The following is a 13506-nucleotide window of genomic DNA, read 5'->3' as shown; positions in this document are numbered from 1 at the left end:
GGGATACTTATATCTCAAAACTGAAGGTAACAGACGTGAACATTGGTATTTGGAATCTCCTTTAAACATAAAGAAACACGCCTTCTGTTTGGGGGAGGAAATCTGCCTAACGGTGGTGGGGTGAAAAAAGAGTTGAGACTAATTGATTTTACTGTTCATAATGTACTTGATTCTTATCATAAACCGATCATTTTTAATCTTCCCTCGATTCGTTTTCTAGAGCCATCTTTTCCTTTGGAGAACTTAACTTAAAGTTAGATTACAGTAGATTCTCCTGGCATAAAAATAAAAAATTAAACACATTCAAAATAAACGATAGGAATGATATTGACCGTGCAATTATTGTTCACCTCTATAATAAGGTCAATAATGCATGGAAGTATATCGTTCCACACTTGCCTACGGGCGACAGTGGTGCTGGTCACATTGTCAGCAAAATAACAATGGCAGCAGTAAGTAAGTAGCGGTCGTGCATTTTGCTGTGGGTTCCAGAACATCAGTAATAATAATAATAACCTGAATTCAACCAATATCACCCACCCCTAATAATAATAATAATAATAATGTTCTGGACCATCGTCAAAATGTGCGGACCGCGCTGGAAACGGTTTGTGGCCGGGTAATAACTATAAATGCAGTCCGGCCGCGGGTTCAGTACCGCCAAGGCACCCAATACGACACCACACCGGATCTCCTCAAGGATTTGATCCATATTAAAAATGCTTATAGGAAAAGATGGCAAAGATTTAGGGACCCAACTGACCGGGCGGAATATCTGTAGCTATTACATGTAATAAATATAATTTTTGGTCCGTATTGATGATATTTGATTGAAATAATAACATTAAGTTATTTATTCGATTAGGTGGTCTAATAAATAACTTAATGTTATTATTTCAATCATACCTGTAGCTAGCCTGGGAAGTATGAAATCGATTGGTGGAAAGAAAGATTGAAAAATGGTAGGAACTTTGCCATCACATCGTGAATTGTGGCGGATTATATATAAAATGCTAAGCATTCAATTATAAATTTCAGTATAATACCGTAGCGAAGCAGGGGTATCTTGCTAGTAGCATATATAGAACAACACACATTTACCAACACTCCTCATTTACTGGTTGACCAATCTGCTTATCACTTTTCTTCACTATTACTTAGGGTGGATTGTGAATGATTGTTAACGCTGGTTCATTAAAGATTGTAGTGTAGATGTCTCCTGGTAGGGGGCCATCTGGAAACTGTTGATGAGCAGTGGTTAAGTTATTGAAGAATTCTGTTGCTGTTTTCTTTTTTTTAAAATTAAAGCTTGTTGCATTATGTAAACTTGAATGAAGCTTCAGGCTTCCTAATTGACAACTCAGTAAATTTCTTTAAATTATACATACCGAGCTCGATAGCTGCAGTCGCTTAAGTGCGGCCAGTATCCAGTAATCGGGAGATAGTGGGTTCGAGCCCCACTGTCGGCAGCCCTGAAGATGGTTTTCCGTGGTTTCCCATTTTCACACCAGGCAAATGCCGGGGCTGTACCTTAATTAAGGCCACGGTCGCTTCCTTCCAATTCCCAGGCCTTTCCTATCCCATTGTCGCCATAAGACATATCTGTGTCAGTGCGACGTAAAGCAAATGGCAAAAAAAAAAGAATTATACATAAAGCCAGTGCTTATGTTCATCCCGGCCAAAGTTCAGCTGTGTCAAAGATGAAGAATGGAAAATCAGTAGGCCCTGATGACATTCCATCTGAGCTGTGGAAGGTTCTGAATACTGAAGGAATTGATTGGCTTACTAAGATGTTTAATAAGATCCTTCCTGGCGCACCCACGCCGGATCAGTTTTGCCAGAGGTACCTTATGCATATCTTCAAGCAGAAGAGGTATGTTAGAGAATGCGGGAGCTATAGTAGAAGCATTAAACTCATCTCACTTACACTAAAAATTTGGGAGTGTATCTTTGCCAATCGCTTCGAGATAATTATAAACATCCATAGGAACCAGTGCAGCTTCAGAAGTGGAGTCTCAACTAGTGATATGATTTAAAACTCTCTGAATATTGATGGAGAAACATTCTCAAGGATCTCCACATGGTTTTTATTGATTTAGAGAAAGCGTTTGACCACGTTTGTAGGAAAATCATTTAGCGTGCATTGCAACATCAAAATGTTCCGGAGGAGTATGTGAGGTTTATCCAGGACATATACATTTGTCCCTCTAATAAGGTGAAGTCTAGTTCCAGTATCTCTGGGTGTTTCCCTGTTGAGGTTGTTCATCAGAGTTCAGCTTTGAGCCGAATCTTATTCAATATAGTTAGTAACTATCTCACAGAACAACTGATGACACAACTACCATGGACACTTCTATATGCAGACAACATCGTCCTACTTGTTGAAACACATGAAGAGGTCGAGGCAGCCTTAGAACTTTGGAGAAAAGCATTGGAGACAGATGAACTCGGAATAAGCCGTTCCATATCTTTGCCAAGCCAGAATTTCAAGGTCCACTCAATCCAATTTTCTTAGCGGGTGAACCACTGGCAATGACAAATAAATACAAGTATCTGGGCTCAGTTATTACCACGAATACAACGATTGATGACGACGTGAAGCATCGCATCAACGTTGGATGGACCAAATGGCTGAAAATGGTTTTCCGTGGTTTCCCATTTTCACACCAGGCAAATGCTGGGGCTGTACCTTAATTAAGGCCACGGCCGCTTCCTTCCAACTCCTAGGCCTTTCCTATCCCATCGTCGCCATAAGACCTATCCGTGTTGGTGCGACGTAAAGCCCCTAGCAAAAAAAAAAAAAAGAGGACCAAATGGTGTCTGCTGACAGGTGTCTTATGTGGCAGGTGGATGCCTGCAAAGCTCAAAGGCAAGATATATAAGACTGTTGTTAGACCTGCCCTCACTTACGGCTCCGAGTGTCCGACAAGGCAAAAGAAGCATAATAAGCAAATGCATATAACAGAAATGCGGATGCTGCGATGTTCAGCAGGTGTCACGTTCTTGGACCGAGTGTGCAATGAGCATATATGAGGATCATTTAATATGGTCCCTATCAGTGAGAAATTGCAGGAACGGCAGTTGCACGTCGAGATGAAGATCATCCCGTTAAGAGAATTCTTGCAATCGAGGAACTAAAGAGAGGACACAGGTGTCCAAGAGCAACATGGTGGCGTACGGCCAAAACGGCCTTGAATAGAAATGGCATTCCAGTGGCAGAGACATCCAACCGCAGGGAGTATTAGGATCAGAAGAGCCGACCCTGAGTGATACTTGGAAGTGTCCACCGTGGGCACACATACGGCCAGGAAAGAAGAAGAGGAAGAAGAAGATACTTAAAGCCAGTCTATTCTTGCTTGTTTAAATCCCAGGATTTTGGAATTTTTTAAAACTATTTACTGTGAGCTGCTTTTCTCTTGAGGCCATTATGCATTTTAGATGCCATACTCACAGCATTCCTTCAAACTCCCTTGGAAACACTTGATTAACTTCGTAAGTGGGTGTAAAGCAACGTCATCAGCAATTGACGTGTACTTGTTATCATATCGTTGAAATGTCATAAGCACAGTTCCATAAGATGAAGGAATGCTTTGTACAGATTTCTTCTCCTATACTACTGTACTTCTAAAACTGTGGCTTTCACCTGCTCTTCAGGTGTTGATCCTATCTTCCTTCCTTGTGGCCTGTTTTGTCTTGTTGAAGTAGGCTACCTGTAGGAAAATAAGATTTAATTTTGAAAAAAGAAATATTTTACTAGTAACCTAACTTATATTAGAATTCTTGTTTGAAATTATTAGCGTTTAAGCAGTACCGGTAACACATTCACAGAAATACACAAACACGTACCATTTGAACACAGATTATACTATATGTAACACTGTATCCCATGTAAATATGTAACACTGCCCCATATGTCATAAGTTTCAATAAAAAGATCCTATGACCATGTGCTGTTAGTTTAGGTTGGTAGCTTAAATTATCAATTTAAGTTATAAAAACCAGAGGTATGTATGTTTAGTCCTCAGCCCGAAGGCTGGTTGGATCCTCAACAGCTCTGCCATCATCTGTCATAGATGGCCTAGACATCACTGAAAAGGCGTACTAGGGAAATGAAGAGTGAGGTAGTTTCCCGTTGCTTTCCTCACCGAGCCAGAAGTTGCTATTACATATCAGTCTGCCAAGCCCACTGAAATGCATGCACCAACCGACCCTATGAGCAATATTTTCACACCATTCATAGCAGGGACTGGCTGCAGAAGGAATGGCATTACTAGCATCACTTTCATTTTGTCAAAGCTAAGACAGATCAATGAAAGTAACAAAATTACTCTAGCCCATACCAGAAGACATAGCGCACTGTAAACACTAGGTCCCGCCAGCAAAGGATTCAATAAAAAATGTTTAGTTGCTCAAGATATAGCTTCCATAAAAGAGGTCAATTGATTTCAAACAAGAAGGTTTACTTTTATCATCCGGTAAGAGTATTTTACTCTCAAAAACTTAACTGGTGTTGTAAATGCCTCCAGACCACAGGTGGTGATGGAAAACAAGATGGCTGACAAACTACTAGAACTAGTGAAGGTAAAGCTGCCAACAGTTGTTCAAGAAAGGTTATGTAACACTACCCCATCAGATTCCGAGAACGAAGAATTATCTACAATCTGTATAAAAATCAGTCTGCAGTGATAAGAATCGAGGACTTTGAAAAAGCAGCAGCAATCCAGAAAGGAGTGATGCAAGGCTGCAGTTTGTCTCCTCCTCCTTTTCAGTGTTTACATAGAACAGGCAGTAAAGGAAATCAAAGAGGAATTTGGGAAGGGAATCACAATCCAAGGAGAAGAAATCAAAACCTTGAGATTTGCCGATGATATTGTTATTTTATCTGAGACTGCAGAAGATCTCGAGAAGCTGAATGGTATGGACGAAGTCTTGGGTAAGGAGTACAAGATGAAAATAAATAAGTCCAAAACAAAAGTAATGGAGTGCAGTCGAACAAAGGCAGGTGATGCAGGAAATATTAAATTAGGAAATGAAGTCTTAAAGGAAGTAGAAGAATATTGTTACTTGGGTAGTAAAATAACTAACGATGGCAGAAATAAGGAGGACATAAAATGCAGATTAGCACAAGCAAGGAAGAGCTTTCTTAAGAAGAGAAATTTGCTCACTTCAAACATTGATATAGGAATTAGAAAGATGTTTTTGAATACTTTTGTGTGGAGCGTGCATTGTATGGAAGTGAAACATGGACGATAACTAGCTCAGAAAGAAAGATAATAGAAGCTTTTGAAATGTGGTGTTACAGAAGAATGCTGAAGGTGAGATGGATAGATCGATCACAAATGAAGAGATACTGAATCGAATTGGCGAGAGGAGATCGATTTGGCTGAATTTGACGAGAAGAAGAGATAGAATGATAGGACACATCTTAAAGACACCCTGGACTTGTTCAGTTAGTTTTTGAAGGAAGTGTAGGTGGTAAGAACTGTAGGGGTAGACCATAGTATGAATATGACAAGCAGATTAGAGCAGATGTAGGATGCAGTAGTTATGCAGAAATGAAAAGGTTAGCACAGGATAGGGTGGTATGGAGAGCTGCATCAAACCAGTCTATGGCCTGATGTCTCAAACAACAACAACAACAACCCCTTGTAACATCTTGTTGCTTCTTTATGGTGACCATTCACCCAAGGGACCAGACAGGAGCTTGCATACTGTTCCTTGTATGTCAACCAACTACCAACCAACAAAGTTCAAACACTCGGCTAATAACTACACTACAAGTCTCATTAAACAATTTCACTCAACCCTCAAGAACATGGCATAAATATCAGAACACACAAATCAAAGAAAGGAAATGTGGTGTCGGATTTCATATGGAATGAACGAAAGCATGCCAAAGGTCTAATTTTAAGATAATACTATCCAAACAAAATGCATACCGGTAGTGAGGTCCTACACTTCCGGTACCTCACAATGATCTTTGTGGTAAGAATTGGTAAGAAAAGATAGGTATATATCATATTAGTAAATTTAGAATACTGCAATGTATATTAACATGAAACCTGTTGAAATTTTTTCTAGGCCGAATGAGTTAGCTGTGCAGTATGGGCCACGTAAGATGTAAACTTGCAAGGGTTATAGTACTTTTAGGCGAATTTCACTTTTACAAAAGTATTAAAAGTACCATAACATTTGTTAAGGTCGACAATATGGACTAAATTATGAAATTAATTTCTTGTATTGTAAACTTGCATTAGGAGACGGTGAGTTTGAACACCGCCATAGGCCGTACTGAATGTGGTTTCCTATCTTCACACCAGGCTAATGTTGGGGCTTTACCTTAACTAATGTCACAGCCACTTCTTCTCCAGTTCTTGCTCTTTTCTATCGCATTGTTACAGAAAACCTTAGTGTGATGTTAAACTGCTAGCCTCTCTCTCTATTCCAAGTAGTCATGTGTCATATGCTCCATACAGAGACTTGTCTACATTTTGGCTTCTGAATATTATGATTTTGTATGCATATTTTACAAGCACAGGCTATTAGTTCTTCAAAATCATAGTCTATTCAAAAGGTTCTGCTGATAATAGCAATTGTATGCTCAAAATAGTCTATAAACTATAACAACTTCTCTTTCTTTTTTTTTTCTTTCTGTTATTCATACTGCATATCTTTTATGTACCATAAATGATAACATTTTCAGTGATTTGTTTAGCTCTGGTATAACCAGTGTTGGCTGCATACCATAGTTGGTTAGTCATTAACCTTTGATGGTTGAGATTGCAGGTTCAAATCTCGGTGCAAAAGTCTATAGCTGTGGTAGGGACATTAAACATGTATTGTAACAAAATAATCTTATTGTTATTTTCTCGTTCATGAGATAATGTTTTTTTTTTATTGATGGTAATATTTGGGGATGACTTATCAGTTTATATTCTAATTAAATATTGAGGATGGTTAACTGTATATAATATTTGCAGTGTAAACAATATGATTTTCACATCTCTTCTTTTGTCTGCTAGATTCACCTGAAAATACTGATGATGACTGTTACGATGATGACGACGATGATGATTACTCCATATATACCTCCTCCGAATCAGGTGATGATTTTGGTCATCAGATAATGATGCATATTTTACAAGCTCGTTTTGAAAGACATCAGAGAACTTTGCACAGATCGGCTCGCAAAAATAAAGGTATGTTATTGTTTCTATGTTAGCATGAATAGAGTATTTAATGGTATGTAAATTTCAGTATTTCATTATATTGAACAGAGTTCTACATTTAAATTTCATGGGTCCTTCCAAGTCAAATCAAATGCTTGTAGGAAAGCAAAACAATATTTTATAAAACTTTGTAAGCTCTTTGTATTATGAGTGCTTTATAAATTGATAAGCATGCACTTGTCTTCTCTTAGTGTATTTTTATTAAATCATTGTTAAAGAAAGCTTATTTGAAAGCACATATTTCTGGGACTATGTCCAAAAGGCTCATGTTTACCCACTATTTTAAATTGAAAGTATGTACCTTAATTCTGGGCTATAAAAAGTGAGATTTAATTAGAAAATATTTTGGTATTAATCCAATAATTGTCTGGAAAACAGAATCCTAAAATTTGAATTTTTTGGAAAATTTGTAGTTTCTGGCTCATATTTGCAATTCACAACTTCCAGATTAGAAATCAGCTAAAAGTGTTAACTTTCTTCAACCTGGTAAATAACCTAGGCATTTCCAAGACCTTTTTTGACAACTTCCTGTGGTTTTCTATTCTTCTGCGACTCTTATGGTGTAAATGACTTAGTATAGCCTTCATCTCCTTTGCCTCGCATTGAGTTTGTTGCTAGCTTTGAACAAGTCCATTAGGTATGCCTGCCTCGTTAATTTGCATAATATAGCTCCATATCTAAGCCACTTCACACACCTGTTCCTTACATAACTTTCATTCATCTAAGTTCACATTTTTATAAAAGATTGAATCATAAATTACGAGTCGACTTCTTCTGCCTTTCTTTCTTTCTTTCTCTCTTTCTTTCTTTCTTTCTTTCCTTCTTTCTTTCTTTCCTTCTTTCTTTCTTCTTTAGTGCGTTTGAACTTGTTAGCTTGGTCTGATAATCTTCTTCTCCCAAAATCTTTTCATGAATTCTCTATGTTGTTTTGATTATTATTATTATTATTATTATTATTATTATTATTATTATTATTATTATTATAGTCGAACATATCACAAGGAAAGTTACATACTGTTTCAGTTGGTTAACTTTATTATTTATCGTAAATACAGATATGTACATTAAAAGGGATGATTAGATTGTAGCATAATGAAAATCAAACAAATCCTGCCCAGTGGCAAGCAACATCAATTATGGCAGTGTTAGCAGGCATCATATCTTGAAGTTTGCTCTAGGTTAGAAAATGTGTACACTTTTACAGGTGATCTACCGTATTTTCTCACGTAATTAACACACTTTATTGACAAAAAAATACAGGCGAAAACTTTGGATGCGTAAATTATTTACAATTCAATACGAACATGGATCCCTCGCGGAAATTTTACTTTAAAAGATACATCAAATATAATATAAACATAATTGGTTCAACTCGTGTGCAGTTAATTGTCATTTGGTGTAAAATTCCAACGTGAGTTTTTTTCGGAAAAGTCAAATACAGTACATCAGGTACATGTGGGTTTGAAGTACCGACACTGGAAAATATTATTTCCGTTACAAGCTGATAATATGATCTGACGTGAAATAAATGTGTACTAATAAAGGTACAATTCATGTAAGTACATAATATTGACATACCAGCCAAAAAAAAAAAAAACTGTCCAACACGAGAAGGGCTGGCTATCGAAGGAGGGACCCTGCTATATTTCCCCAAAGCGTTTATATCCAATCTTGTACAAGTGACATGTCCATCCACCCTTTTCCTTCAATAGGATCCCTCACGGAAATTTGACTTTAGGCATTGTTTTTCATTTTAGAACAAAATGAAGTGCAAGCTTTCTACCATCACTTCTAACAGCAAGCATTGCTGTACATCATTCTGTTTCGCTTCCAGTAGCGCGAACGATAACACTCGATGTCCCTTTCTTTTAGATTGTTCGACTTTGTGGCATATGGAAACTGATTGGCATCTGACCTGTGGTCTGTCTTTGGGAGAGCAAATATTCCTTCACTTCACGCTTCTCAATCACAAAACAGTGAAAATCAATTACTTTTTGGTTGAAATCATTTGGCATTTTATGGCATAATGTTGTTCTCCGTTGAAGAGAAAGTCCATTTCTCTTCATAAAATTAATCATCAAGCCTCGCCTAACCTTCACTTAATTGTGAATCTACACTCATTCCATGCGCAGCAGCTGTTTCTCCTCCTTTAAAATACAGTATTTTGTGAGAAGTGGCATATCCAACATTGCGTAACCAAATCATATATTTAAGCAGACCCTCCCCTACTTTTGGAAACTTGTCGCTTTTTGGTCCGCAAAATGCTTGCGAGACTTGTTAGTCAATTATAAATAGGAAAGGAATTTCACCTTATCAATACTTGTTTACTGTTCAACACGAGAAGGGCCAGGCATCGAAGGGGGGACCGTGCTATATTTCCCCAGGTGGTGGTGGTGGTGATTATTGTTTTAAGAGGAAGTACAACTGGGCAACCATCCTCCTATATTTCCCCAAACCATTCGTATCCAGTAAACAAGTATTGATAAGGTGGAATTCCTTTCCTATTTATAATTGTGTAGTTTGTCAATACAGATATGAAGATTATAGATGACGATACTTGTTAGTCGCTCGACGTGCACTTCCCTGTTACTGCGGTAGCGCACGTTGCATTCAGACACAGAATACTTGCGGCCCGTTGGCCTGCTCCCGTATGTTTTGGCGTAACTGATCACCGCGAGTTTAGATGATGCAGTATTACTCAAATACTTGCTCACTGTAGACTAACACACAATTTTGAGATCACAGAAAACGCATGTCCCGCCCAAAACACTCATAAAATACATTTGTACCAGACTGAAATGGAGCGTAACTAGTCACTTCTGCACTGATTCTCTCGCTGAACTAGTGCAGTGGTATTTCCTACCAGCTGATATCAGTACGTTGACCGTATTTGGAATGCCCGGTTTTGCAATAGGAAGGCTGCTACCTGAGTAGTTGACATCTTTATTTCAAAACTCATCTGGAGCTGCATGATGGATGTTTGAAGAAGTGGGTGTGTCAAATACACGAACATTTCTTTTTCTTCACTTTGGACCCAAAAATATTGGGATGCATAAATTATGCAAGGCCGTTAATTATGTGAGAAAATGTGGTATATTCTGTTCCACATCACATTTGCATTCGTTAGATGCCGTGGAAAACTATAATTTCTTCAGAGCAGCCTTGGATCTAGTGACTCCTGTGAGAAGCCTGTTGAGTCTCCGCCATGCAGGCCAAGTCTTGTAGTGTGCAGCAGCTAGGTTTTCAGATGGTCTTGTCCATTGTTGTGGCAAGCTGTTTTCCCATATCTCTACTCTGGAGATCTGCTAATTGATGACTGCTGTGCTACTTATGTAACTTTTACTTGAGTTCAGATGTTGTGGATTGGGCTAGTGATGGTACAGAGGGTGTTGTACAGAAGTCACCTTGAATCACACTTTCACAGCTGCTACGTTTTACTGGATATTAGGTCAAACAATGCCAGCTAGATGGTAGAGTCTGTCACAAGGTGGTGGTTTCATACGCCCAGTTATCAATCTGAGTATTTTAGGCTTCCCGCCAGGTATGTATTAGGCCACCCCTAACCAGGAATTTAGATGTCTTTGGTGGCTGACACTAATCTTGAGTACAGACAATACCTGATAGATTTCAGTGGCATTTCCTACACTGAGAGTCTATTGGCATCCCAAAGGAGCTCATCCACTCAAATCTGTTGGCTCCTTTAGAGTGTCAGGTTATTTCCCTCCGCCCAAAACTCAGTGTTGTATCACTGGTTGTGCAGTCTACTCTTGTTACTGTAGCTGGACGAACCTAGCCAGATCCACCAATACTGAGCTCCCAACCCATATCTGGTCCAGATACTGCAAATGAAGAAGTGATGTTAGCCCTTAAGAATATGAAGAATGGGAAAGCAACTGGCCTTGACGATGTACCAACTAATATCTGGAATATGATTGAGCAGTTTGGTGTGGAATTGCTAGTCACACTATTCAGTCAAATCGTAGTCGAGAACGTGCTACCCAGTGTGTGTGTGTGGACCACCAACATGACTGTACCAATTTGGAAAGAGAAGAGACATGTCACAGTCTGTATCAATTACTGGTCATTTCGACTTTTATGCCATACTCAGAAGTATTGTTACCATTACACCAAATCAGTGCAGATTTGTCAGAGGATGGAGTACCATGGATGCAATCCAAGCCACATGTTTGGTGATGAAGAGGCACAGAGAAGAGGAGACCATGCATTTATTATTTTTGGACAAGGGAAAAATTTTTGATTGGGTCCCACACAATCTCATATGATGACCACTTTACAGCCACACCTTAGCTGCCTCTGTGGATCAGCGGTAGAGTGTCGGCCTCCAGATCCCAAGATAGCGGGTTCAAACCCGGCAGAGGTAGTCGGATTTTTGAAGGGCGGAAAAAAAGTCCATTCGACACTCCATGTCGTACGATGTCGGCATGTAAAAGATCTCTGGTGACACATTTGGTGTTTACCCGACAAAATTCATTAAATCTCAGCCATAGACGCCCAAGAGAGTTTCGGTTTACTCGGTCTGCCATCTAGTGGGGGCCTAGAGTAAAACGGAACGTCGAAATTGACGAGCAGACAGCCAGATGGCGTCAAATTGAAATGTCTGCACACGGTAGCTGAGGCCATACGATTATTATTATTATTATTATTATTATTATTATTATTATTATTATTATTATTATTATTATTTGCCACACATTTCAAGAGGTGTATGTTAGATGGATCAAACCATAATGTCACAAGTGTTATCTGATGTCCAATTGGGCTCTCACTCCCTTCACTGCAGGCAGTCATTAAGTTCATCCCTCATGCCTGCACTCTTCAACCTGTTTATGGATACAGCAACAGCTAACATTGCTGGGATACCAGGCGAGTTGGCCGTGTGGTTAGGAGTGCGCAGCTGTGAGCTCACATCTGAGAGATAGTGGGTTCAAACCCCACTGTCGGCAGCCCTGAAGATGGTTTTCCGTGGTTTCCCATTTTCACACCAGACAAATGCTGGGGCTGTACCTTAATTAAGGACTCGGCTGCTTCCTTCCCATTCCTAGGCCTGTCCTATCCCATCATCGCCATAAGACATATCTGTGTCGGTGCGACGTAAAGCAAAAAAAAAAAAAAAAAAAGATATGAGTGTTTTGTTGTGACAGCAGTTAATTGGGTTATGTGCATGTTTAAGGGGTAACTTGTATATAATTAATTGTAAATAAATAAGTGTACCAACTAACAGTTTTTTGTGTGCGTCTTTGTGGATACTTCAACCGGTTGCCAGAAAGACAGCACTATTGGATTAACACCGCCCAGAGATCATGTATAGATTTTATCTTAGGTTAAACCTGTGGACGTGAGCAATGTTTCTTCCCCTCAGTATAAGTGTAATACTCTTCAGCACACTGTGGAAGAATATACTCTCACATTTGCATACAAGGTGAAGCCTGAAAATTTCCTGGTTGCAACATCAGCCTTAATTGACTACATCAGTTACATCCAGGCTAAGTTTTGAATTATTATTGTTAAGTTAAATCTAATTGTTATTGTAATTCATTCAGTTGATAAGTTTATGAGTAATAGTATGTATATGATATATTTGTAGATTAGCCATAAAATAAACTGAGAATTGGAAAATGTTCCAAAAATAACACGTCTACAATTCTGGTCAGATTGTGCACTGAAACACTGATCAGGTTAGTATTATTCCTTTTTGCATGTATTTTGCAGAATGTAACTCAGTTTAACTTATACTCGGAAGTCATTTTTCAAATTGCCCTTGATAAAGTTGATACGGAATCATGATCTACGGGAAGAAAATAAACATCATCCATTGTGCATACAACACCTTGATACTTTCTGACAATTTAGAAGGCCTTCAATTCCTTTTGAACAGCATCAACAAAGTAAGCAAGGAGTTTGACCTTAATGTAAACATTCAAAAGCAAAATTCATGGTAGTCAGCTTATAAGAAAATCAACTCTGTCACCCTGGACAGAAATACCATTACAAGGGTGTCACATCCCAAATGCCTAGAATGCTGGAATCTACTTGTAGAAATCAAACCTAGAATCGATATTTTCAAGAAGCGTGTTTTGGGAATCTCCTGTATAAAACTCTGTGTGTCGTGAAGTATGTGCTCCACATCTTCAGAAATGACAATGCGGCCTGATACAACTGCTCGCAGAAGGGAAGATAGAAGAGAAACTAGGACATGGACTGAGAAGATTATCCTGGACATGGAACTTCCGACATTGGTTTGACCTCCATGGTACGC

At 38.7% G+C, this 13506-nt stretch overlaps 1 protein-coding gene across 2 annotated transcripts in view; it reads left to right on the top strand.

The window, feature by feature from the left end:
* The window catches only part of LOC136884004 (RNA polymerase II-associated protein 3), a 212629-nt gene that overhangs the window by 18016 nt on the left and 181107 nt on the right, over positions 1-13506 (top strand). The window contains exon 2 of one of the 2 annotated variants that reach the window (XM_067156014.2): positions 7023-7199. In XM_067156014.2, the coding sequence (XP_067012115.2) occupies positions 7023-7199 (177 nt within the window). Of the gene's footprint in view, positions 1-7022; positions 7200-13506 lie in introns of those variants that run through there. The other variant, XM_067156018.2, reaches the window with a different exon arrangement.

Source organism: Anabrus simplex, chromosome 1 (genome assembly GCF_040414725.1).
Source record: "Anabrus simplex isolate iqAnaSimp1 chromosome 1, ASM4041472v1, whole genome shotgun sequence".
NCBI lineage: Eukaryota > Metazoa > Arthropoda > Insecta > Orthoptera > Tettigoniidae > Anabrus > Anabrus simplex.
The sequence above is the reverse complement of the archived record's forward strand: the minus strand, read 5'-3'. Positions and strand labels throughout refer to the sequence as shown.